The sequence below is a fragment of the Hemiscyllium ocellatum genome, chromosome 12 (genome assembly GCF_020745735.1).
Source record: "Hemiscyllium ocellatum isolate sHemOce1 chromosome 12, sHemOce1.pat.X.cur, whole genome shotgun sequence".
NCBI classification, from domain to species: Eukaryota; Metazoa; Chordata; class Chondrichthyes; order Orectolobiformes; family Hemiscylliidae; genus Hemiscyllium; species Hemiscyllium ocellatum.
The window spans coordinates 53,086,334-53,112,096 of NC_083412.1; the positions used below are offsets into that span (position 1 = coordinate 53,086,334).

Sequence of the window (25,763 nt, forward strand, 5' to 3'; positions counted from 1 at the left end):
TTCCTCTGTGTGAAAACGTTGCCCCTTAGGTGCCTTTTATATCTTTCATCCTCACCGTGAACCTACACCCTCTGGTTCTGGACTCCCCATCCCAGGGAAAAAAACCTTGTCTTTTTACCCAATCCATGCCCCTCATGATTTTATAAACCTCTATAAGGTCGCCCCTCAGCCTCTGACACTCCAGGGAAAACAGCCCCAGCCGACTCGACCTCTCCCTGTAGCTCAGATCCTCCAACCCTGGCAACATCCTTGTAAATCTTTTCTGAACCCTTTCAAGTTTCACAACATCATTACGATAGGAAGGAGACTAGAATTGCACACAATATTCCAAAAGCGGCCTAACCAATGTCTTGTACAGCTGCAACATGACATCCCAACTCTGATACTCAATGCTCTGACCAATAGAGGAAAGCATACCAAATGCTTTCTTCATTATCCTATCTACCTGCAACTTTACTTTCAAGAAACTATGAACCTGCACTCCAAGGTCTCTTTATTCAGCAACACTCCCTAGGTACTTACATTATGTGTATAAGTCCTGTTCTGATTTGCCTTTCCAAAATGCAGCACCTCACATTTACCTAAATTAAACACCATCTGCCACTCCTCAGCCCATTGGCCCATCTGATCAAGATCCTGTTGTAATCTGAGGTAACCTTTTTCACTGTCCATGACATCTCCAATTTTGATGTCATTTGCAAACTTACTATTTCTCCTATGTTCACATCCAAATCATTTATGTAAATGATGAAAAGCAGTGGACTCAGCACCGATCTTTGTGGTACACCACTGTTCACAGGCCATCAGTCTGAAAAGCAACCCTCCACCACCAGCCTCTGTCTTCTATCTTTGAGCCAGTTCTGTATCCAAATGGCTAGTTCTCCTTATATTCCATGAGATCTAACCTTGCTAACCAGTCTCCCAGGAGGAACCTTGTCGAATGCCTTACAAAATTCATATAGATCATGTCTACTGTTCTGCCCTCATCAATCCACTTTGTTATTTCTTCAAAAAACTCTATCAAGATCGTGAGACATGATTTCTCACACACAAAGCCTTGTTGACTATCCCTAATCAGTCCTTGCCTCTCCAAACACATGCACATCCTGTCCCTCAGGATTCCCTCCAACAATTTGCCCACCACCAATGTCAGCCTCACCAGTCTATAGTTCCCCGGCTTTTCCTTACCACCCTTCTTAAACAGTGGCACCATGTTAGTCAACCTCCATCTTCCGGTACCTCACCCGTGACTATTGATGATACAAATATTTCAGTAAGGGGCCCTAACTTCCCACAGAGTTCTAGGGTGCATCTGATCAGGTCCTGGGGATTTATCCATTTTTATGTGTTTCAAAATATCCAGCATCTCCTCCTCTGTAATATGGACGTTTTTCAAGATGTCACCACTTATTTTCCCACATTCTATATTCTTGGCAAGATAGATGCAGAAAGTTTGTTTACCTTTCTGGGAGACTCCTGGACCAGAGGACACAATCTCAGAATAAAGGCTTGCACAGTTAAGACAGAAATGAAGAGGAATTTCTTCTGTCAGGAGGGTAGTTGATCTATGGAATTATTTATAGTCGAAGGCTGTTAAGGCTGGATCATTAAGTACATTCAAGGCTGAGATAGACAGATTTTTAATCACTTAAGGATATCAAGGAATTGGGAACAAGACTGGAAAGTGGCACTCAGGACTATCAAATAAGCCACAATCTCACTGAATGTTGAGAGCTTACACAATACACTTCTGTTCGCATGTCTTACGGTTTTATGGAAAGTTAAGTGTGGATTTTGAAGGCCTTCTTTTATAAAACAAGGTCTCCTGCAAATCTGCTAGCTGACAACTACCTGCCTTGCTGTAGGCGGTCCCACCCCCAACCCACGTTCTGAAGAAGGGTTACACCCGAACCATTGACCTCTCCACCTCTTGATGCTGCCTGGCTTGCTGTGTTCTTCCAGCCTCCTGCTTGTCTACCATAGTTCATTACTGGGGCTGTTTTAAACAATGACTGGCTGAGAGAGAGATTCTTGTCTTTTATCTCATTCAACTGGAAGAAATCCTGTTAAGAAAAAAGCTGCTCAATTGATTGTTTGCATTTCTGAAAAGAAAACCCCCTTGTTGAGTTCAGGGTGAAGCCTTTTTATTCTGTGGAAGAATGACTATTAGAAAATCTCAAGGTTGCATGTCCTGCATCTGTATGACTTTGGAGGCATCTATGCAAAATTAGTGACTTGACAACATGTGCCAGGACACAAGTATCAGAGTCCAGAACCTTCTACTCTATATCCTTTCACCCTCAGAATAACCCAAGTATTTTCCTTAGACAACTAATCTCTGCAGACAAAAGATTTTTTTTTCTCTTTTATGGAATAGGATCTGCATTTATTGTATATTTGCATTTGCTATTTTGGGTGCATTTAAAGGAATAGGATTTGTACTTCTATTTTACAGACTGCATGAATTACCCTAATATTGTATCTACATTGAATAAATGTTTTGATAAATCAATAATTAAGTAACCAGATTGATAGATCTTGAAGTTTAAAATTTTATATAGAGTCATAGGGATGTACAGCATGGAAACAGACCCTTCGGTCCAACTTGTCCATGCTGGCCAGATATCTTAAACTAACCTAGTCCCACCTGCCAGCAGCCGGCCCATAGGTATCATTATCATATAGATAACATTTAACCGGTCATTTAGGTAAAATAAAAATACTTTTTCCAGTTATGTTGTGACCCATAGATTAATGGAACTAAAGTGATTAGAGCTGTTTTAATTTGTGCAATCCCTCCCAACATTTGATGACAGGGACACTGAGGCATTTTTCAATTCTTCAGGAAATGTAGCTCATCAGATGAGATTGCCAAATGATACTAGATATTACTCAAGCAAAGCAAGTCAACGGACGGAACTCATGAAGTATATGTCTTGTTTTCTGAGGAGGCTTCTGTAAATTGAGGAGGCAAAAGCTTTTTGTGGTGCTTGTGTGTTTATTCCTGAGGATTACATGCAAAAGTTTTCAGATAACCAAAAGCAATCTGGGGAGAATTTTCTTCTGACCCTCTTCTCTCAGAAGGTGGTCAATATGTAAAAGTCTTTACTGCAGTACACATACAAACACTAAATGAGAAATAATGAGATTTTTGGGGATGTACAGTTTTAATCTCATTTTTGAACACAATTTCAATAATACAACTCTCCACTAATGGTTATGTTCCTAAAGAATGCTAAGTGTGTGGGGTCAGGGGAATGTCAGGCATCGTCATAGAAGATGAAATCCATTTTAATCAATTAACCAATGCTGGCTGCAACAAATTTCAGTAGTTCCTTCAAAGTAGCACTTATTGCTAGTGATTTGGCAGTGAGTACAGTTCTGAAAAAAGTTGAATCAACCATAGTGAAGCCAGTAGGGTTATTTCTCTAAAAGGTTAGAATCCCATCAAAAGTGATGGTCTACGATGGAAAGAATCCTTGGGTTTGCTACTGACTCAGACATTTTGAAATATATGTGTAAAGAGGGAATAAGAATGTGTGTGTGAATGTGTCAACTTTTCTCATTTTCTTTGTCCACACTTCACAATAAAAACACAGAATTGCCACAAAGATGCTTCATATTTAATATTTCTTGGAGGCCTTATGTTGTGAAGGTTTGTGGGTAATTGATTCATTTCACGTTCGGTGGAAATGTCTTGAATGGTTTCTTTAAAAGAGGTCATCGTTATTAATCGGTTATGTGAGGTCTGGGAGCAAGAGTTAGGAGTGGAGATCTCTTGTGAAACGTGGGAGGACATATGGGAGAACATGTGAAAGATCTCAATCTGTAATAGGATACGAAATATGCATTTAAAAGTTTTGCACAGGGTTCACCTGGCACCAGACCATCTGGCGAAATTTAAAAAAGGGGCATCTTCAATGTGCCTCAAATGTACAATAATTGTAGGTACTCTTATCCATTGCTTCTGGACATGCCACAGGCTCCATGTTTATTGGAGCGTTGTGACAGGAGAGACAAGAAGGATATTAAGGACCGAAGTTAAAGTAAACCCGATATCTCTCCTCTTAGGTCGACTGAATTTATCACCTGTAGATGGGCATGGGAAGAAACTATTTAATATTCTTACTTACTGTGCACAGAAGAATATTCTGATGAAATGGGTGTCTGAGAACGCACCGGGCTTGCTGGGATGGCAGAAATTAATTACGGAGCACATTCCCTTAGATTTTTTTACAAATGTGGTGCACCATACAACAGAGCTTTTTTTATAAGACATGGCAGCCCTTTTTGAGTTATTTAGATACAGATTTATCTGCTATTTTAACTAGGGTGTTTGTTTAACCAGGATGGTTAAGTTTGCTGAGCCCTGGGCCCTAGAGACGGGGGAACTCCTGAGTTAATACGGGTTTATACACAACGCTCCCATTCTTTTGTTTGGGAGCTTTGCACCGAGCATTGCTATTTTGTGTTTTTGTGTGTCCTTTTGTTTTATTAGTCACTTACTTAATTATTGGTGTTGTTTTGCACAGTGTTAGGTTTTGTTTTGTATTATAGAGTAGGTTAGTAGTTAGTAAACAGTAATTGTATTGTAATTTGTGTTTTCCTTTATTATACTGATATTTGTTATTTGTTATATTGTCAATAACTTTACAAAAAAAGGTCATTATAAGTTCACTGTAGACGTTGGAGGTTTTTTTCCGGTTAAAACTTCATGTAAGTTAAATGACTAGTAATAACTGCTTGCCTTGCTGTAGGCCCTTGCTGAGACAGTTTTGAACAGTAATTGGCTTAGTGAAGTGCTTGGTTTATTGTCATGATAAGAACAAATTGCCTAGTTGATTGCTTCCATATCTGAAAAACCTCTTGTTGAATTTAAGGTGAAAACAATTTGTTCTTTTGAAAGAACGATTTTGAAAGGAACAGGTCAGGATTGTATTTCCTAAGCAAACTGTGTCTTTGAGACTTCAGAGGCAACAATGCATGATCAGAGGTAGAGGGGGGACCTTGTAGACGTTTATAAAATCATGAGGGGCATGGAGAGGATAAATAGATAAGATCTTTTCCCTGGGGTGGAGGAGTCCAGAACTAGAGGGCATACATTTAGGGTGAGATTTCAGGCAGAGGGTGGTGTGTGTATAGAATGAGCTACCAGAGGAAGTGATGGAGGCTGGTACAACTACAACATCTAAAAGACATCTGGATAGGAAGGGATATGAGCCGTGTGCTGGCAAATGGGACTAGATTAATTTAGGATATCTGGTTGGCATAAACGAGTTAGACTAAGGGTCCATTTCCATGCTGTGCATCTCTACGACTCTATTAGTGACTTAAGCACATTTGGAACATTCTGTGCTTTATTCTTTAGCGTCCAAAAATTACACATTGGCTAAAGCATACATTTTTTAAAAAGCCAATCTCTGTGAAAAAAATCTTTATTTCCCCTTTCAGAAATGAATGAAATAATGCTTTTGAAAGGATGTTACAAAGGATACAGTCAATAATTCAATTCCTGCCTGTTTCCAATGTGCAAAATTATGTAGCTCCATGGTTTTAGCTATGATACAATGAGGAACGTTACTTAAAGGGATAATGGAGAAAGGCAACATTCAAAGAATGCATAGGTGAACTGCAATAATTATTCATTCATATGTGGCACAAAAGAAAAAAGGGAAAGGTGAGTAAACCATGATTTCAAAGGGAAATTAGAGATAGTATGAGATCCAAGGAATAGGCTGACAAACTGGCCAGAAAATTAAAATAATAATGGACCTGAGGAGTGGAAACAGGTTAGAATTCAGCAAGAAAGAACAAAGGGAAAACGGAGTGCGAAAGTAAGCTTGCAGGTAACATGAAAACTGAATGTAAAATTTCTATAGGTATGTGAAGAGAAGAAAATTAATGCAGACAAATGTAGGTCTCTTGCAGTCAGAAACAGTGAATTTATAGTGGGAAACAAAGAGAGAACCAACCAACTGAATACATATTTTCGTTTTGTCTTCACAACGGTGCACACAAATACCGTAGCCGAAATGTTGGGGAACACAAGGTTTAGTGAGAGAGAGGAACAGAAGTAAATTACTATTAGTAGGGAAATTGAAGGGATTGAAGGGCATTAAAACCTGAGGGCCTGATAATCTACATCCTAGAGTACCTAAGGAAGTGGTCCTAAAAATCATAGATGCATTGGTGATTATTGTCCAGATTCTATAGATATCAGAACATTTCCTGCAATTGGAGGATAACTTATGTAACTCCTCTACTTAAAAAGGGCAGTAGAAAGAAAACTGGGATTTATAGACCAGTCAGCTTTACATCTGTAGTGGAGAAAATGCTAAAATCCATTAAAGCAAGTTTTATAGCAGAGCACTTGGAAAACAGTGGCAGGATCAGACAGAGTCAACACAGATTTATGCAAGGGAAATGATGCTTGACAAATCAGTTGGAATATCTCAAGGATGTGACTAGTAGATTTGATGAGAGATAGTCAGTGGATGTGATTTATTTAGACGTTCAGAAGGCTTTTGGCAAAGTCTCACATAAAGATTAATGTGTAAAGATAAACCACATGAGATCGGGTGCAGAGGTTAATGGATTGAGAGGGATAGAAAACTGGTTGGAAACAAAGACTAAGAATGAACACATCTTTTTCCGAATGGCAGGGAGCAAACTAGTGAGGTACCACAGAGATCATTGCTTGAAGCACAGCTATTCACAATATATATTAATGATTTAGTTTGGGGAACTAAATGTAATCTTGTCAAATTTACACATGACAAAGCTGGGTGGGGAAGTTTCAGAGAGGCTTAAGTACTATTTAGTCAAGCTTAGTGAGTCGACAAATGCATGGCAGATGCAATACAATGTGGATAATTGTGAGGTTACCTACTTTGGTAACAAAAACAAGAAGGCAGGTTATTTTTGCTTTAGAGGGAATGCAGCAAAGGTTTACCAGTCTGATTCTTGGGATGGTGAGACTGATGTATGGGGAGAGACTGGATTGGTTAGGACTATCTTCACTGGAGTTCTGGAGAACTGAGGAGGGGATTCTTCAAGAAAACTTATAAAATTCTAACAGGACTAGACTTGATAGATGCAGGAAGGATCTTCCCAATGGCAAAAGAGTCAAGAACTACGGGTCACAATCTAAGGATATGGGTAAACTATTTAGGACTGAGATGAAGGAAAATTTCATCATCCAGAGAGTGGTTAGCATGTGCAATTTGCTACTGCAGAGATTAGTCGAGGCAAAACCATGAAAACAGAAATTACTGAAGAAACGCAGCAGGTCTGGCAACATGTGTGGACAGAAACTAGAGTCAACGTTTTGGGTCCAGTGATCCTTCAGAGACCAAAACATTGTATGATTTCAAAAAGCACCTGGGCCTAAAGGGATCAAAGAATATAGGAAAAAAGGGGGAATAGCCTATTGAGTTGAATACTCAGCCATGGTCACAAAGAATGGAGGAGCAGGCTCAAAGGGCTGAATGGCCCACTTCTCCTATTTTTTATGCTTCTAACGTTATGCATTTTTTCAGAGTACCCATTTTTCTTCCTTTCACATCTGAATCTTCACTTTACCACCGTTAATCATCCCTTTGTCTCTGGGACAACCCTTACAATCTGTTGCACTTGCTCCTCTTCCCCCTCTGTCACTAGCATGAAAAAATAATTTTCCAGCACCTTTCAGTTCATGCAGATTTCTGGACTGTGTTGATTATTGTTTATGTGTACATTTTGGGATATTTAGAAGGATACACATTTATTCTTCTATGTAACTAACTTTTATTGCATATTAATTGAATAAGCTCTATTTTGATAATAAATCAATATTTAAGAAACTGACTTATGGATCATGCTGATTAATCTTAACTGATTACCTTGGGAACTGGAAAAAAGTAATTCTATGCTGTGACCTAATATATAGCAACAGTTCAACTAGTTGGAACAGCTACTAATAAAGTCAAAACATCATGTCACAAATGATATCAAATAACTCATAAAACTGAGATGAGTGAGGGATAAGAAATGCAACTGTTTAGTGGCTCAATACCAAGGAAGTCAATGATCAATTATGGGACTAACCACACTTCCAAGACATTGCTGCTGGGGTGTCCTCAGGACATCATTCTAAGTACCAACAGCTTCAACTACTGAAGTCAATAAGGGTTCTTTGACAGCAATATCTTAACCCATGAGCACTACCATCTAGAAGGATATAGACAGCAGATACATGGAAATTCCCCTCCAAGTCACTTATCATCCTGACTTGGCAATATATTGCCATTTATTCCGTGTTGCTGGGTGAAAATTCTGGAACTTCCTTGTGATGTCATGTAGGTCTATATATGCCAAATGGACAGCAATGGTTCAAGGCAGCAGTTCACCACCACCTTCTCATGGGTAACTAGGATGGGCAATCAATGATAGAAAAACACACATCCCATGAATTAATTTTAAAAATTTCCCATCATGACATAAGGGATAAGAGTTCATCTGTTTGTTGATGATTCCAGTGTCCAGCTCTATTAATTACCTCTCTTGTAATGAATGGACAGAGGCAGACAAATGCAGACCTGGACAGTGTCCAGATTCTGACTGACAAGGACACATGGCATTCAAATAACAAAGGGCAATCCATGAATATCATTAATGAGATTATAAGTCTCCAGGGGACTACCAGTCACTCTGTGTGATGGTCAATAACATTTATATTGCCATGATAAATTTTAATTTCCATCATTATCATAAACATTGACAATGTAAGTTTGTCATAATGCAATTTCATCCTCCTGCTTACATTGTTCCTTTATATAAGTGGTGGAAAGTATGAAGTTAATATTTAAATAGAAAGTTTTCATGATAATGTGCATTTTGCCAATATCTGAGACCACATTTCTATTGGACTCCTGAATCAATTTCTGCAGGTTTCTGGTCAACTCTGAAATGCTGCTGAACCATGAGATAAAGTTTGGCAGTGCAACCATAAACTGTCTCCCTGCACTCTCTTGAATCTACTTTCTTTGCAACTGTGTTCAAATCAGTCCAGTGGTATGGCAATGCTCCATGCTGATTTTATCCACCTTGTTTATAAGTCAAATCATTCGATAATTGAATTTCAGATACTAATAATATACTCTTTCCCATTCTCCTCCCAGCAGGACATCTCCCCAAAACTTTACCCTGGCACCTATGGAATTCTTTTCTTATCCATTTGTAGATATACGTTGGCCATCGATGAGGGCAAACCTTTATCTCCTCTTCCTCGGTGATGGCAAAACTATATTTCAATACTCCAACTACAGTTTAACTGGGAGGTAGGCCTGGCCTTGCCGTAAAAATGCAACTTTACGACAGAAAGCCTATCCTTGATATATTATGATGTATACATCTGCGGTTTTATCTCGACGACCTAAAGTGGAAGCTCGATGAAAAGATTTGTAGTTTTACATTCCCATATTTTCCCAACAGCTCGGGACAATAAATCCCAAATCGAATCCCTGGATACTGTACATGGAATTATTTCACTGAAATATAAAGTGCCTGACTTTATACTCAACAGGAAATAAAATACTTCAGAAAGTGCTAAAAGATGAAGAGTAAAGCTTTCATTTTGACGGTACAAAACATACAGTTGATAGTTCCAATCCTGCTTGTTTCCTTATGTGCAAAGATATGTAGTTCCTTGGCTTTATTTTACTCACTTTCGTTCCTTGGGGACGGCAAGAATTCTTGCAAATTTCTCGCCGCAGCACCGAGTTATTGTGAAGGAGAAATTGGTGGAATTTCTCCATTTCGCTGATTACAAAACCAATCAGACAATCTCGTATTTTCTGCAGACAGAAGCCTGCCTTGATCCAGTTTTTATATCCGCCGTCGTTAAGACGAATACGCAGCTCCGACTGCATTCTTGCAAATAAAAGAATAAATGTCGTTTTAAATGTGATCAGACTCTGGTTTTCAATCCAATCTCGGGTACATCGGGCAGGCTGCGCACGCAAACACAGAGCCACCACATGCGGAAGTGAGATTGAGAGCACCTCATTCAAAATAGAACAACACTTCCAACAACCTGCGAATTCCAAAGTATGGACCTGGTTTTCTATTCGGACTTGAGTTCGATGTTTGAGTCACACAGATTAGATGAAAATTAGCCCTTCTTTAATTTTTTTTTCTTACCCTGTACATTACAGCTAAGCCGCGCATCCTTGATGTTTTTTTTGTGCAATGTTATTCTAATTTCTATTCTACGTATGTCGCCCACATTTGATTTTTTTTACCCAAAAAAAAGGCCAATGCAATCGAGGTTGGCGGAAAGTGGGATGTGTATCTCAGTGTAGAACATTTCGATTTCAAAAACGACAAAGTCACTTTAACTGCTGAAGGACCAGCGCTCCGAAAGCTTGTACTTTCAAATAAACCTCCCGGACTTTAACCTGGTGTTGTGACTTCTGACCTTTTCCACCCCAGTCCAACACCGGCACCTCCACATCAAAAACAACAATTCGGGGATAGCTACAATGAAAATAAACAAAATGCTGGAGAAATTTAGTAACAGATGCTGCTAGACCTGCTGAGTTAATGTGTCAAGTTCGATAAAACTATTTCGAAACAATGTAACCTTCATTGGAAAATGGAAATTCAGTGGATAAGACGGAAAATCAAGCAATTAGAGGCAGGGATTTACGTATACACTGCCAAAATATTCAGGAACTTTAATACTGGTGTACGAGAAAAAGAATAAACTTTTAGGACGGAGGACTGCGGTTGGCTGATGAACTGAAACAGCGTATTACTTTGGTTGTTCCTAGTAGATACAATACACATGCCGCAATCAATTAATAAATCTAGGTGACCATTAAACTACTGTAGGTCAGAGAAAGGTATTTGCTGTCCTTATCTGATGTGACCTGCGTGTGCTCACAACAATACTGTTGTTTTACAAATGCCCTCTGGAAAGACAGAGCTAGCTACCTCATCGTATCCCGTTTTTGTGTTAAAAAGGAATTAAATTGGATGGAGGAATCGCACTGACCGAAGCGCCATTTGGGGACTTCATTCAAAATTGGGAAGCTATATCACATTCTAAGCTCGTGTTCTGAACAGTCACCCGCACAAGATCATGCCCCATCATTCTCCCACTTTACTGCACCCCTCCCCCCTCAATAAACCCCACCTGCCATCCTCTCCCCTTCTACCCGTCCCCCTCTTTCCCTACCTTCGTTCACCTTCAGTTCACCAGCTCTGCACTTCATCCCTCCGACCTGTCTTCTCTCCTTTATCATCCTCCATTCCCACCGCCAAACCTGTTATTGCTCGCTTCATGGCTTACTAGCAATTTCCGTTCAAAAGGTTTACAGCGTTATCACTTTTTTTTTCTGAAACAGAACATTTTATCCATCCCCAAGGTAGATTGTTTGCATTTATAATGCCATATATCTAGTCTCTTTATTCATTACCATCTCAAATAGCATGTTCATCAAAATTGGTTCATCACTCCATCAATCAAAAATTATATTGATAGAATTCATAACTTTGAATAATTGCAGAAATTAATTAGAAAGTTAAACACAAATGTTTATTTTAAAATTGAAGTACACCAAAAAGAATAGCCATACAAATAAATATGGATACTTCTAAAAAGTGATTTGAAAAATTGAAATTTAGATGAAAACATCAACATTTAAGAATTGCCTCTGCTTTTACATTACACCTATTCAGATTTAGAATTACTGTCAAGGTGGGAAAGTTGTATTAATTAAAATTAGGAATTATGATTAACTGGCAGAGGAAGACAAATTTAAACAGATGTTGAGAAAGTGAAAATCCATACCACAGGTAATAAGATGTTTGTGGGTGGCTAATGCTTTTTCATTACTTTTGACTATGAAAGCAAAGCTTTTACTCCACTCTAAGTGTCACATATTACTTTCCTAGTATTTTTCCTCCAAAAAAAATCTTGTATAATTTATTTGCTGCATTTAAAAACTAAAAAAATAAAAGTTTTGTTCAAAAACAATTTTTTCAAAATAGCAATTTTAGAATAGAACAAATCTTTTTAAATTGTACAAGATTTTGTAGAAAAATCTGGATTTTTTTCTTCTTTAATATATGCAAAATATATATTTATGAGGGCCATTGTTTTGGGCAAGGTAAAGTACACAATAAAGAACCATTCAATTAAAACATGTCGATGTTGAAAAAACCCATTTAACAATATTTTCCCATGAAAGGCTTAACCACAATTTTCACAAGGATTTTAATTGTAAACAACAGCTGTTTTCGGAGTTAGCAGCATAATTTTAGCATGAATTGATGCTTTTTCAACGTCAGTTTAAACCTGGTGTCAAGTCAAGAAATTCTCCAAGTGTCTAACAATGATATCATAAAACAGAATAAGTTACCAATTCCAATGAAATATTCTTGAACAGAAAACCAGGAAATAAAACACATTGAAATTTTCACTTTTAATTAACAACTTTACAGACCATAATAAATGATGGGACATACAAACAGGATTATGTCAAATCTGAAAGATCATAAATAAAATTTTAAAATTAGCAAAATGAATGTATCATCATGGACTAATTTGACATTACACAAATATAATCGTTTTTCAGGGACAATGAAGCAGTTTGGAATAGGTACACCATTAAAAATCTAGTGACACCTCATAACAAGGAGCATTTTTCAAGATTAATAAATTGTGACCAGTGGTGAAAATAATTCATTGTATTTATTGGTTTTTAACTTGATTGCAGTTAGGTGGGGTGAGGTGGGATATTTGTGCATTGAATTAGGTGTGCGCAAATTCTAGAAGTTGTTGTCAATTTCAATTTCAAAGGAGTGTGATGACAGTGAATGCTGACTGTTTTCATCAGTAGTACTGCCATAATATCTGGGCCAATATATTCAATGCCTGAAAAGGTTTATTCAAAAAGTACATTACATATGTTTCACAATGATCAAATTAACATCTCGCTGACATCTTCCCCCATTACAAACAATAGCTCATTTAAAATGCTGCAGTTTGCACTCTCACCCCTATGGTCCCCTTTTGGTCAAGCTCTAATTTAGGTGGAACACAGAAGCTAGTGATCTGAAAATTTATTTTCCCAGTCAAGGATTTCCCTCCAAGAGCATCCGACTTTATACACTTTAGTCCCATATTTCAGGAAGGATGTACTGGTGTTGGAGCGGGTCCAGAGGATGTTCACAAGAATAATCCCATAAATGAAAGGCTTAACATATGAAGACTCTGGGTCTGTACTCAATGGATTTTATAAGGATGGGTGGGGGGATCTAATTGAAACTTACAACAGAAAGACCTGGACAGACTAGACATTGGGAAGATGTTTCCATTAGCAGGAGCACAGCCTTAGACTACAAGGAAGACCCTTTAGAATGGAGATGAGAAGAAATGTCTTCAGCCAGAGATTTATGAATCTATGGAATTCATTGCCACTGTAGGCTGTGGAGACCAGTTCATTGTCTTAAATATAATCAGAGATAGTTGCTGATTGTTAAGGGGATCAAAGGTTATGAGGAGAAGGTGGGAGAATGGAGTTGAGAAACTTATCAGCCATGATTGAATGGCCTTATTTCTGCTCGTATATCTTATGGTCCCTACTTTACCATTACAAGGGCAACCTTGTCTGCACTTTCCTCCACGTGATTTTCTTTATTTAATATAGAATTTTCTGCTTGCAACTTAACACTGCCAAAAAACAAATATTCTCTTCTCAGCATCTGTCTAAACATACCTTTCCACACTATCATTCTCAAGGATTCATACAGTACTTTCCCAATGAGACAGCAAATTGTATGTAATTCTTCAAACCTAATGTGCTGGATTTACCAATTATGGTATTCTCCTAGAAAAAACAGGAAGAGCAAATGATGATTTTTCCCAATGGCTTCATTTTCATAGTAAATGTGATGCCTACCTCCTTGCTACTTTCCACTTAAACCTTGTGGCCAATGCTGTCTTTGGAATTTGTTTTCAGGTAACAAAGTGACTGGTTTTGGTCTTGCTCATCATTTTTTTCATCCTTCCATTTCTATATGCCTTACCACATCATCCTGAATTCAGATGTCTCAAATGCCAGTATTTCTTGCTTACTTGGGCTTCTTAGTGAGTGTTGTCTCCCAAATCTACCCATGGCCTTTAATCTATTTGTTATTTTTAGAGACACTTTAGCTTTAATAGTTTCCAATTCTGACGAAAGGTTCATGCCTGAAAAAAAAGCTGTCTTGTTCTCTTTGTAAATTCTGTATGACCTGCTGAATGTTTCAGGTAGTTTTTATTTCAGATTTCAAGCATCTGATGTTCTTTGTCTTGGTTTTATGATCCAAATCCTTAACTTCAAAGTCATCCATAAATTTCCTCTATCCTTGGGAACATTCTCCTACTTTTATCATTGTGGTTAGTCTTCTGGAATACATTCCCCCGTAACTCCACCTTTGACTCCCACTGTTTAATAGTTCTCTTCAACTGTCACTTGCCCCAATCAAAAGTACTTTTTCAAATCTCATACTTGGCATCGACTCTGTGCATGTCACCCTGGAAAGGCAGGAATGTTTATATTTCTATTTCTATGGTATAACACCTTGTAAATTTCAGCTTGGTACCAAAATATATGGAAACTTTTCAGATGGTGTAAAATAATGTCAAGTGAATCACTTTCAGTAATAGAGACAAGTGACAACTATAAATCAAGTTTCTATCGAACAACAAGACAGTGTCAATATAATCATTCTCAGTAAGAACAGCAGCCAGATCCTTGAGAAGTAATTTAATGCTGTAGAGGAAACTGTTCTACCGTTGTTCATTTACAGACCAAAACCAGTATGTTGTGACAGGTGTCTGGGAAGGAAGTCAGTGATGTCACCTCCAACAAACATGCGGTGGGGGAATGGAGTGGAGCTAAAAACTGAGAATGAAGCACAGGGCATTGAGATTGCTCCTCAAGACGAAGAAAAGAGAGTGACAATGGGTCAGAGCATGATGAGAGACAAAATAAAAGCATGATTAGTTTGACTGAGGACTCAAGCACGGGTTGACAGGAAGGGAAGGTAGTCTGAAAAACAAGAGAGCAAAAGAACTAGTGACTGAAAGAAGTACAGCATTCAAGGACAGCGAGAAAAGACTGAAAAATGCATTGTGTATAGAATAGCAGGAATGAAGAAATGATGCTGAGATTGGAGAATGGAGCAAATTGATGCTGCTGCTTAAGAAAGCAAAAGCACCACAATGAACATGAAGGAATTCAGAGTTAACCTTAAGAAAAAATGTAACAGGTATTTAAAATAACTTCAACAGCTATGTTTAGAACAAAGAAATACAACTTTAAACAAAAAAATTTGATAAACAGCCTTTTAAACATCACCCTATCAAAATAAATTAATTGTTTTGAAGTTGTACCTGTCAAAGTTACTGTTAAGTAAAGTAGCTATGAAAATAAAACAGAAATACTCACCTCAATATTTGGAATATTTTCAGAAAAGATAATGGGGGGATAGAAGAAAAGTATCTATTGGAATTATACAACCAAAATTATGCTGTACATATTGTCAATGTTGTTTGAATAAAGGTGTTAGATGGGATGGTGATTTTATTTGCTTGTTTATTAAATATTGTTTCTGAGGCAATATGACCAAAGAACTCAAATTTTATGAAAAGATTTAAAGCAGTCATAATAAAATACAGCTCCATTAAAGTTTCACAATTTACAATAACCAATGTAACAAATGAAATTGAAAATTAATAAAACTTAAGCTATTATGCCAGAACATATGAAAATTGACAGATTTGCATTCTCTAAAAAATATTCTTGGCATCATCATAATCTAATGATCTTCTCCTTGTAAATACTATACTATGGTTAAATCTAAATCAACCAAACAGGAGTCTTTTGGGATTTATATTTGTTTGAAATGCAGTTTATAAAATACACTATATAACAGCAGGTAAACAAAGTAATGAATGTATCTTTTAATGGAAGAAGTTCATCCCTGAAGAATAAATTATATCACGCTCTCAAGTCACATTGGAGCATGATTTTGATAATTAATTTCATTTTGCATCACATACTGTCCACCGAATAACATTGTACTCAATCCTTTTTCTCCACATGAAGGACACCCTAAGGCAGTCTGTAGTGTTACTGTCGACCCCCAGGGGGCAGTGTTAGATTTGCCATCAAATCCCTCACTGCTGCATAGATTGTGCAGTCACCTGAAAAAGTAACATAATTATTTTAAAAAGAGTACAATAGAGTGAGGTAAATGACCACCAGATTAAGATAACAATAAAGTTTTTTTTTGTTCATTTATGGGATCTGTGCAACAGTAACTGTGCTAGCATTTCTTCCCATCCCTAACTGCCCTTGGTAAAAGTGGTGGTCAGTCACCTTCTTGAACCTTTGCAGTGGAGTTACATTTACAGTTAGAAAAGGAGTTTAGGATATTGACCTAGTAACAGTGAAGGAATGGCAACTTATCTCCAAGTTGGAATAGTGTGTGGTTTTAAGGGGGATATACAGGTGGTGGTGCTCCCATGCATAAACAGCTCATCTTTCTAGATAGGAGAACCCGACAGTCGTGAGGGTGTTGAAGGAGAAATTATATCATGCTCTCGTCACACTGGAGCATGATTTTGATAATTAATTTTATTTTGCATCACATACTGTCCACCAAATGATATACTTATCCTTTTTCTCCACATGAAGGACACCCTTTGGCGAGTTGTTGAAGGGACTAAGTGTTAAAGGTGTTAGATACAGTCCCAATCAAGGTTTGTCCAGGATGGTGTTCAGCTTGAATATTGTTTTAGCTTCACAGATCAAGGCAAGTGGGGAATTTTAAATAGGCTTCAACTAGTCTCTTGCAAATAGACAGGCTTCAAGGTGTTGGAAGGGGAACTCAATGCATTCGTGTTCCCTAAAGCTGACCTGCTCTTGTGGCCACAGAACTTTGTGGCCTCTAGTTAAGCTCCTTGTAATTTCCAGGGTGTTCTTGATAATGGATTCAACAATGGCAAAGGGACCTTGGGCTGCAGGTTTATAGTTCATTGAAGGTGGAGTGACAAGTAGACAGCAGTGGAGATGGTATTTGATATGCTTGCCTTTATTAGTCAGCACATTGAACATAGGAGTTGGGATGTCATGTTGCAGCTGTACGGGATATTGGTTAGGCCATTTTTAGAATTCTGGTCTCCCTACTATAAGAAAATTGTTGTGAAACTTGAAAAGGTGCAGAAAAGATTTACAAGGATGTTGCCGAAATTGGAGGAATTCAGCCTAACAGCTGGGGTTATTTTCCATAGAACATTTGACGGTTGAGAGGGGACCTTATAGAGGTGTATAATTCATGAGGGACATGAATAGGGTAAATAGCCAAAGTCTTTTTCCTGCGGTAGAGAAGCCCAAAACTAAAGGGCGTAGATTTAAGGTGAGAGAGGAAAGACAGGAGGGACCTTAGAAGCAACCTTTTTGTGCACAGTGTGGTGACGTGTATGGAGTGAGCTGTCAGAGGAAGTGGTGGAGGCTAGCACAATTACCACATTTAAAAGGCATCTGGATGGATATATGAATAGAAAGGTTTCAGAGGGATATGGGCCAAATGCTGGCAAATGGGACTAGATTAATTTAGGATATCTGGTTGGCATTGACGAGTTGAACTAAAGGGTTTGTTTCTGCGCTGCACAAGCCTATGATTCTTTGCCATTGAACACTGCAGAGATAATTAGGTTCTTTTCTGTGCAGATAGTCATTTCCTGGCATTTTCAAAGCATGACTGTAACTTGTGTTGTGGAAGGTGTTATATGCATTACTACATTTTTTTGGATTTAGAGTTTAAAGCATAAATGCATAAATGTGGCTAAGTTCTGTGAAGGTTTATTTTAAGAAAGTCAGAAAGACAGTTTGGAATTGTGGTGATTTGAGTAATCAGTTCCAAGAAGACACATGACTGCATTCCAGTATTAGACTGTTGGGGTTATGACAGACAGAGTTAGCACATTAAGGTAATAGTTTACACATGAATCTTCAGAATAGAAAGTTCAAAGCTGTTAATTCAGGAGAGGTGTGGGCTATTGTTGGGCCATAGATTCAACTCCCATTATGGAAGTTCATGGAATTTAGGTTCTATTCAGAAATTTGGAAGTAAAAACCTGATTCAGCAACATTATCACCGCACCAGTACTTTCTTGGAACAAATATTGACAATAAATAGGCTTTTTTTGGGATGAAAATTGCTCTTTAAATAGATTATGCATTGTTGAAGAAGTGTACTAGAGATCAAGGCCTGCTATTCCTGGAGGTGTCATGAAGGTTCAAGCATTTTATCAAAGTAAGCAGAGTTCCTAATTTACTTGTTTGATAAACTCAGGTTAACGGAAAACACATACCAGGTTTCTGTACGTCACAAGAACTATTACAAATATATAGATCCTGTTATCACAAGTAAACAACCGAACATGCAGCACACAATTTTAGTAGATCAACTCTTAACCCCATTCTAAAAAATACCCATACACAAAGAGTATCATAGACGGAAAGAAAAAAATGGCATGATAGGTGGAGGAAATAAAATGCTGGAGAAATGGTTCTCCAAAATTCAATGGTATGTTATTTTTGTTGTCTGCTCTTCTCCTTTAGACTCTTGCACTTCTGCATAGGAGGGAGAGTGGCATGAATAATGAAGTCTCTCAGTAATTGGTTAAAATGAAAACCTTTAATTATTGGTGGGAGCAAACTATGGAGTTTCTTCAGGGTAAGAGGGGAGAACTGATAACCTTTGGAATCCACATCAACTCTACAAGCCCGCAGCCTGTTGCGATCTGAATCTTACTTTGTAAACACATGCAAGTTGCATTCTTTTGCACCATTGCTTACTGCTTGCCCAGCAACAATGGAAATATGATTTACAATGGATTTAAGTAACTTGCTTTTTAAAATAACAGCCCTTGGGGGTAAAACAGCCTTTTTCCCAATATACTTTATTTGCTTTTGATTATAGAATCAAAAGATGTGGTCTTCACTAAATGTCAGGTATGGTTTTACAGAAGTGAAAGAGAACCAGGGTTTATTCATCATACAAACTTGCAAACAAAAAGGCTGGCCCAGAAATACAAAGCAACATAGTAATGGATTCCACTTGGATATCCAAATTTGAATTATCTTGTCCCTCATCCACCAGATGGCTATATAGGTGGCTCTAGTAAGGTAAATTTGATTAATGAGCAAATTTAAAACTAATATATTATTTAACATTTACTGCATTTTGGAAGATACTTTAGTGCTATTATACAGCATATTCTCCAAAGCAATGAACTAATGTAAGAAATTAAGCCAAAGATCAAATCAAGCACCTAAATCTTTGCAAAAGTGCTCTGTATATTGACATAACATTTTTCATTATTTCTCATATGAGCTATGCTGCAGTCATCTTTGCAGAGATTTTAATTTTACTTGTCAAGTAGTCCTAAAATTGGGCGCAATGTGCATTGGGGTCATGCCTGTCAGAAATTGTGCAAACCCATTTTAAAACTTAACCTTAACAGCCAGTAGAGGGTGAGATGAAAAGCAAAGAGAAGCAACATAGATATTGGAAACATGCCTGGGCTTACATACAAAATTTAGGTTTCTAAGTACAACATTTTTTCAGTGTCCCAACATTGTTACATTTACTGTGGCTTTTTGCATTTTGTGCATATTGCAAAAAAATGATCAGATGATGGAAAACACACATCCTGCAAAATAACTTTGTTTTGGTTTACCTTGTGGTGGCTGGTGCACTTCTGAAAACCTCCTCAAGATGTTGCTCACCATTGAGGCAGCTGCTCCTGATGTGTTCTGTGGCCTTGGAATATCAGCTTGCTGTGTTGCCCCTGTTGCCATATCATAGACAATTGGCACAATTATGCTGATTGGTTCTTGTGGAACTGTTAGTCGCTGAGTGAGTTGCAGCTTTTGACAGGTTGAGGTTGGGTGAAGGGCAGAGACAAAAGATGAGAGAGAATGTGAAACTTTAGCTGTAATTTCACAAATATAGACTTCAAAAAACAAACAATTTAAGTATCATTTTCTTCCATTTGTTTCAATCAGAGCATCTGCATTGCATTCATTATTTCATTTCTGAAGTGCTTCTGGTATTGCACTGTGTGGAATATAGATGGGTCCTGTGCCTCATTTTATTAATTCTTTTCAGCTACGCTAAATGATACAGCTAGGGATCTCCAGTTTGGATTTTGTATATAGGTACGCACCATACAGTAATGTCAACCCTAACACCAAATGTCAATGACAGTCTTCCAACAAAAAAAAGTTAGATGAAGTTTGCATACTGATGCACAATTGTGGCACACTTTAAAGTGGATCTTCTATTAGTGAATCACTTGTATTTCTTGCTGAGAGTTGTGGTTACCATTAGCCTGAAGACTGAAAAAATGGAGTCAACTGTTAGAAAGTCACATGTTAGATCAGCAATCACTATTGGTATAACTGAATTGCATGTGAGAAAGGAGTCCACATCATGGAAGTGTTATTAATCTTGTCCAAAAATGTGTTGCTGGAAAAGCGCAACAGGTCAGGCAGCATCCAAAGAGCAGGAGAATCGACGTTTCGGGCATGAGCCCTTCTTAAGAAGGACTCATGCTAAAAAAAGGTTGATTCTCCTGTTCTTGGATGCTGCCTGACCTGCGGCGCTTTTCCAGCAACACATTTTCAGCTCTGATCTCCAGCATCTGCAGTCCTCACTTTCTCCTCTAATATTAATCTTGTGGCAGGATAGTAAAGGAATTCATGACTTGCATACAGAGAACAGACACCACTTTTGGGTAGGTAGGGGTGTATAAATGCTAAGTAGGGTTGAATGGCCTCTTTCTGAGCTGTACTTTGTGCATGGAATCTTTGAAAATCAGTACATAGCATCAAAACTGCCACTAAACCAAAATATTAGAAGGGAGTTGCCCATACAAATCTCATTTCTGATGTGAAATGTAGACAGTTGATAGAAAGCGTATACTAACATTCAACAGCTTGAAATATTTCAAAGTTACTATTACAAAATGTTTCTTTTTAGCTGGCTGGTCAACATTACTAACTATGAAGTACTTGAATTTGCTGAATTCAGAAATTATCATTTTTGAAGCTGATATTCAGTGATCAACTCTATTGGGCTAGATAGGTTAGTATGGATGGTGCAAGTTACCAAAGTAATAGATTTTGTGAAGAACCTTTTGAAGATAGAACAAAGTAATGCAAACAACAAAAGGAATTACATGGACACGATGAAGATTCACTTGAAGCAATGCAAAATGACTTGCTAACTTATAGAAACCATTAGCCTTAGACACTAATAGTGTGCCAAAGAACATTGAGTTGATACATTAGGCCAGCTGAAAGGCAAGATGCAACATATGGGTGAATCAACAATAGTAGAGGAATGAACATTAGAAGACTTCCAGAAACATGATATGTTAAGCTTGAGATAGAACAGTATCTCTCTTGTAACCCTGCAAGACCTATGAAGAAGTTCAATTTACTCTATTATTGGTACCAACAATCTTAAATAAATCATCTCTCTCTCTCACGCGCGCACGCAAACACACGTTTTAACATTCATATTTTTCTTGCCTCCAATCCTAACAGTTCCTCACATTTAATACATTACAATTTCATGATCTTCAACTGCAATACATGCAAACATGAGCGTGCAACTTACAAAGAACAGCATCTTGGATTTCAGCACCACTGCAGGTGTTCCTGGAGGAGCTATTGGAGGAGCACTAGGCGGGATTGTCAAACAGAACTGCACATTCCACCTTAGCTGAGTGGCCTGATCTGGAAACTGTTCACAACAAAAAGCATGATTTATTGAAATGTTAAACCAAGATGAAATTAGTTTTGGCATTTTGGTGCTTCAAGGTGATTTTCTACCTGAAACAAGTATAAACCTCTGTTCTGGGAAATATTAACATTTCAGCAAAAAGTATTTTCATGGAAGTTACATAAGCATTACTTTATCAAGATAATTTGATGCGGTCACATTTTTCTGTAGCAAAATTGGGCATGATAATTTGATAGAACTAGATAAGTGAGTCCAAATTAAGCTAAACTGGATGATGGACAATGTTGTTAAAAGCAGCATCTTATGTTAAAAGTGCACTGTGGCAGCTACATAAACCTTAAGCCAGCAGTGCTGTTTCTTTGTGGAACCAAGATGATTTAACAGAAATCCAAAAGGGTTAAAATGCTTTGAGGAGACTATTAATCATAATTAGACTGAGTTACTTCATATTTTGCATTATTCAACTATTTCATTTTAAAAAATCAAGAAGAAAATTCAACACTTCGACAACCTATGAGAATGTTTATGTCATTGAGTAAATGGTCCCTGTGCTTGGTCTTGAAAAAGCTAACCACAATATTTTGAACACGAGGTACAAATTGGGAAAGACCTTGTTGGGAATTTATCCCCAGAAGAACTATCAATTCACTTAAAACTGCATTACTGAAATCTCAGTTGCTTAGTCCTAATGCCACAATACACTTGTAACAACTCCTCTGCTCAGCCACACCATTACCTCCAATTTTGATGCTCTGATCCTGAATAAAACTGACTTCACCATTACCCACCCCACAGATCTGCTACTCCCCAACCCCTTCCACTTCAATGTTACAGACAGTATTACAGTGTCACTTACCAATTCCAGTTTCATGATGCGCACACAATCCCTGAGAATGTGTGTTGGAGCTCCCAATAGCTTAGCAAAGGCATTTAGTGTATTGGCTTTAAATGGGGGTCCAGCAACCTTAACAGATGAAAAATCTATTATTCATATTGCAGTTGAGTTTTATAGGAATGATAAATGTAATCAAGCTAAATGATACAAATAGGTTCCATATTTACAGTGATTTATTTCAACCATTTGGCTCAATATTTATGGAAAATGATTTTAAAAAACACCAATATAAAATGCACAAATTATTTAAGTAGCTTTCTCAAGGTACAGGCATGAGAACACAATAAGTATTTGGGATGATGGATTTTGATAGGAAATGAAAACTACATGTCAGAGCTCTTCTTTCAACTCTGTGTAATTTCCCTAAACACTAAAGTTGAGAAGATCAATATAACCTGCTCTAAGACTGACTGAGGCATCCAGTTTTAGCAAATAAATCCATTTTGCCTTCTCCCTCCTCTGCTGTGCAAAAGCAACTGAAATATAATTTAGCTCCATTTTCTTTTGAAGCTGACAAGCAGCAAACCTTTCATCTATCATTATGTCAAATCTGTTGACACTGACTCTGTTGCTTGATTTTGAGGTTTTTGATGAAAAATTACGCACAGGACTCATGAAGCTTGCTTCAATCTGTTGTCAAGTGATCACCACAGCCATTTTAGGTCCATGTTTCTTCCCTTTTAAAAACAATTTTAGTCCATGAAAGGTCTCAGGTATGCCAGTCAAATAATGGAAGTTAAAATTTGACAGTTCGTCATATCATTATCGTAACACTTGGCATTGTAGAAGGCTTATTAGCTCCATTAGCTGGACAACTGACTTGCGATGCAAAGTGATGTCAACAGCATGGTTCAATTCCCACATTGACTTAGGTTACCATGAAGGACTCTCCTTCTGAACACCCCGTCTGTTCCTGAGGTGTGGTGACTCTTGGGTTAAACCACCACTAGTTGTCTGTCTCCCTAATGACAGGACAGCCCTAAAGGTTTGCTAAGACTATGGCAACTTCACTTTATGTGGTCTTGCATTACAAAATAATAGGAGACATACAACTTTGAGTGTTCTTCTGTAATAGGATACTTGTTTGCACAATAGATAATTTTGCAATTTGAATTGCATTACTGTCATACTTACTCTTGTTTCAAAGAACTTTTCTAAAACTTGTAGTTCTTCTTGTGTCCATGGGTCTGGTGTTTCAGGTGTTACTTTGAATTGTAAAGTTTGATATGTCTGTGGGTTCAATGCTACTCGACACTTCAGTGCTTCAGTCTTAAACATGATCACACCAGGTTCATTTGAATTTATAAGTTGCAACTAAAAAAAAAATCAGAGAATATTTAAAATTGGCTTTTAATTATATATCTGATCAAGAAATCATAAGTGCATTCTCTGAAGAATGTACCCATTATTCCGATTAGAGTTGCTACAATGAAATTTAGTAACTAATTTTATAAAAATAGTAAAATTGGCTTCTAAAATGTCTCAAGAAAACAATGCAACAATTTTTGAACAATGGATAAGATCATTTCGAATTAGTAAAATGACAGAAACTGCAAAATGTAGTAATTTGTAACAGAAAGCTGAACGTATATTTTTGACGCTCCCCCCCAACAAAATGCTGAACAGCCTAGCATGTTATTACAGCGTTTGTTGTTTCTAAATGGGAATATCTATATATCCTCCTACCGGTTCCTGTTGTATGATCCTTTGCAGATGACGTCTCATCATAACAGATCCTAAGAATCGCTCTAGTGGGGAGCACAGATAACTACCAGCTAATCCTGGGACAAGACCCGGAGTCGGTGATGGACAAAGTAGAATGTGCAAGGCATTATGAGTCAAGATGGTGGGTATTGATGCAGCCCATGAACGCTGAGGTAGTGTACGAGGAGGGGGCATGTTGGTCGGCATTATTTGGGAGCCTAAAATAACAAAGGCAAAGTGTTAAATATTGCAATCTGTTTATTTTAAATTGACCTTAAATTGAAAGTTGAAAAATATGTGTTGCTGTAAAGGCGCAGCAGGTCAGGCAGCATCCAAGGAGCAGGAGAATCTGAAGATTCCTGAAGAAGGGCTCATGCCCGAAACGTCAATTCTCCTGCTCCTTGGATGCTGCCTGACCTGCTGTGCCTTTCCAGCAACACATTTTTCAGCTCTGATCTCCAACATCTGCTGTCCTCACTTTCTCCTTAAACTGAAAGTTGCCAAGTAGCATTGATACTCTAGCCACAATGTTCAAATGGCCTCCCAAATGAGAGAATTCCAACAATTCTCTCATTTGGGAGGCCATTTGAACATTGTGGCTAGAGTACCAATGTTGTTCTCTCTGTGAACCAAAAGTGACCACATTCAGGAAAAAAGAGATAGAATAAACAGTGAAAGAAAGGAACCTCTTGCTTCCAACCTCATCCTGCCTGATTTGAATAATACTCATACACAGATGTGAGAGTTATGTTTAAATACTGTTCCATCCTCTCACGGAAAGGTATACTCTCTGAACACAGAAACAAAAAAAAAATCAGCTGACAAATATTAGAATTTCAAGATTCATCTTGTGAAAACTAAATTTGACCAAAACAATTCACAAATGTTAATGCTGCAATGTAATTTCTCTTATTGATAGTATAAAACTTAGTGTGATGGTGGAGGAATTTTTAAAAATGTCAGAAGCTTGAATTTTGTTTTACTTTTATTTCCTTTTATTTAAGGATTGATATTTTACTGATATATGCCCAGTGAATTGTTAACTAATCTATACAGGAAATTTAAGTTTGCAAAACCATCAGGGACACCAAGAGACAATACCAGACTAAGTCAGAGTCCCAGACTAACCACACAAACACATGGTGAATGTGGCAAGGCTTACACACTATAATGGGCAACAAAGTGAGGTTGTGTAGAATCGCTGACAACAACACATCCCTCCCTGCTGAAGGGTAATGAAATGATGTCAGCTGCCCCAACAGCCTTGAGTACACTGGTACCCAGTCACCACTGCAGACAAATCAACCCTTTT

The 25,763-nt window shown here is 37.7% G+C and overlaps 2 protein-coding genes across 2 annotated transcripts in view; both read right to left on the reverse strand.

The window, feature by feature from the left end:
• The window catches only part of LOC132820762 (uncharacterized protein CXorf38-like), a 51,440-nt gene extending 41,437 nt beyond the window's left edge, over positions 1 to 10,003 (reverse strand). Inside the window, exon 1 of the mRNA XM_060833054.1 lies at positions 9,705 to 10,003. Coding sequence (XP_060689037.1) covers positions 9,705 to 9,908 — 204 coding nt within the window. The 5' untranslated portion in view covers positions 9,909 to 10,003. The remainder of the gene's footprint in view (positions 1 to 9,704) is intronic.
• Positions 10,004 to 15,708: 5,705 nt separating this feature from the next.
• med14 (mediator complex subunit 14) overlaps positions 15,709 to 25,763 on the reverse strand; it is a 113,268-nt gene continuing 103,213 nt past the window's right edge. The window contains exons 26-31 of the mRNA XM_060833550.1: positions 24,434 to 24,669; positions 23,882 to 24,061; positions 22,709 to 22,816; positions 21,727 to 21,852; positions 19,781 to 19,970; positions 15,709 to 16,237 (exon numbers count right to left, since the gene is read on the reverse strand). Coding sequence (XP_060689533.1) covers positions 16,164 to 16,237; positions 19,781 to 19,970; positions 21,727 to 21,852; positions 22,709 to 22,816; positions 23,882 to 24,061; positions 24,434 to 24,669 — 914 coding nt within the window. The 3' untranslated portion in view covers positions 15,709 to 16,163. The remainder of the gene's footprint in view (positions 16,238 to 19,780; positions 19,971 to 21,726; positions 21,853 to 22,708; positions 22,817 to 23,881; positions 24,062 to 24,433; positions 24,670 to 25,763) is intronic.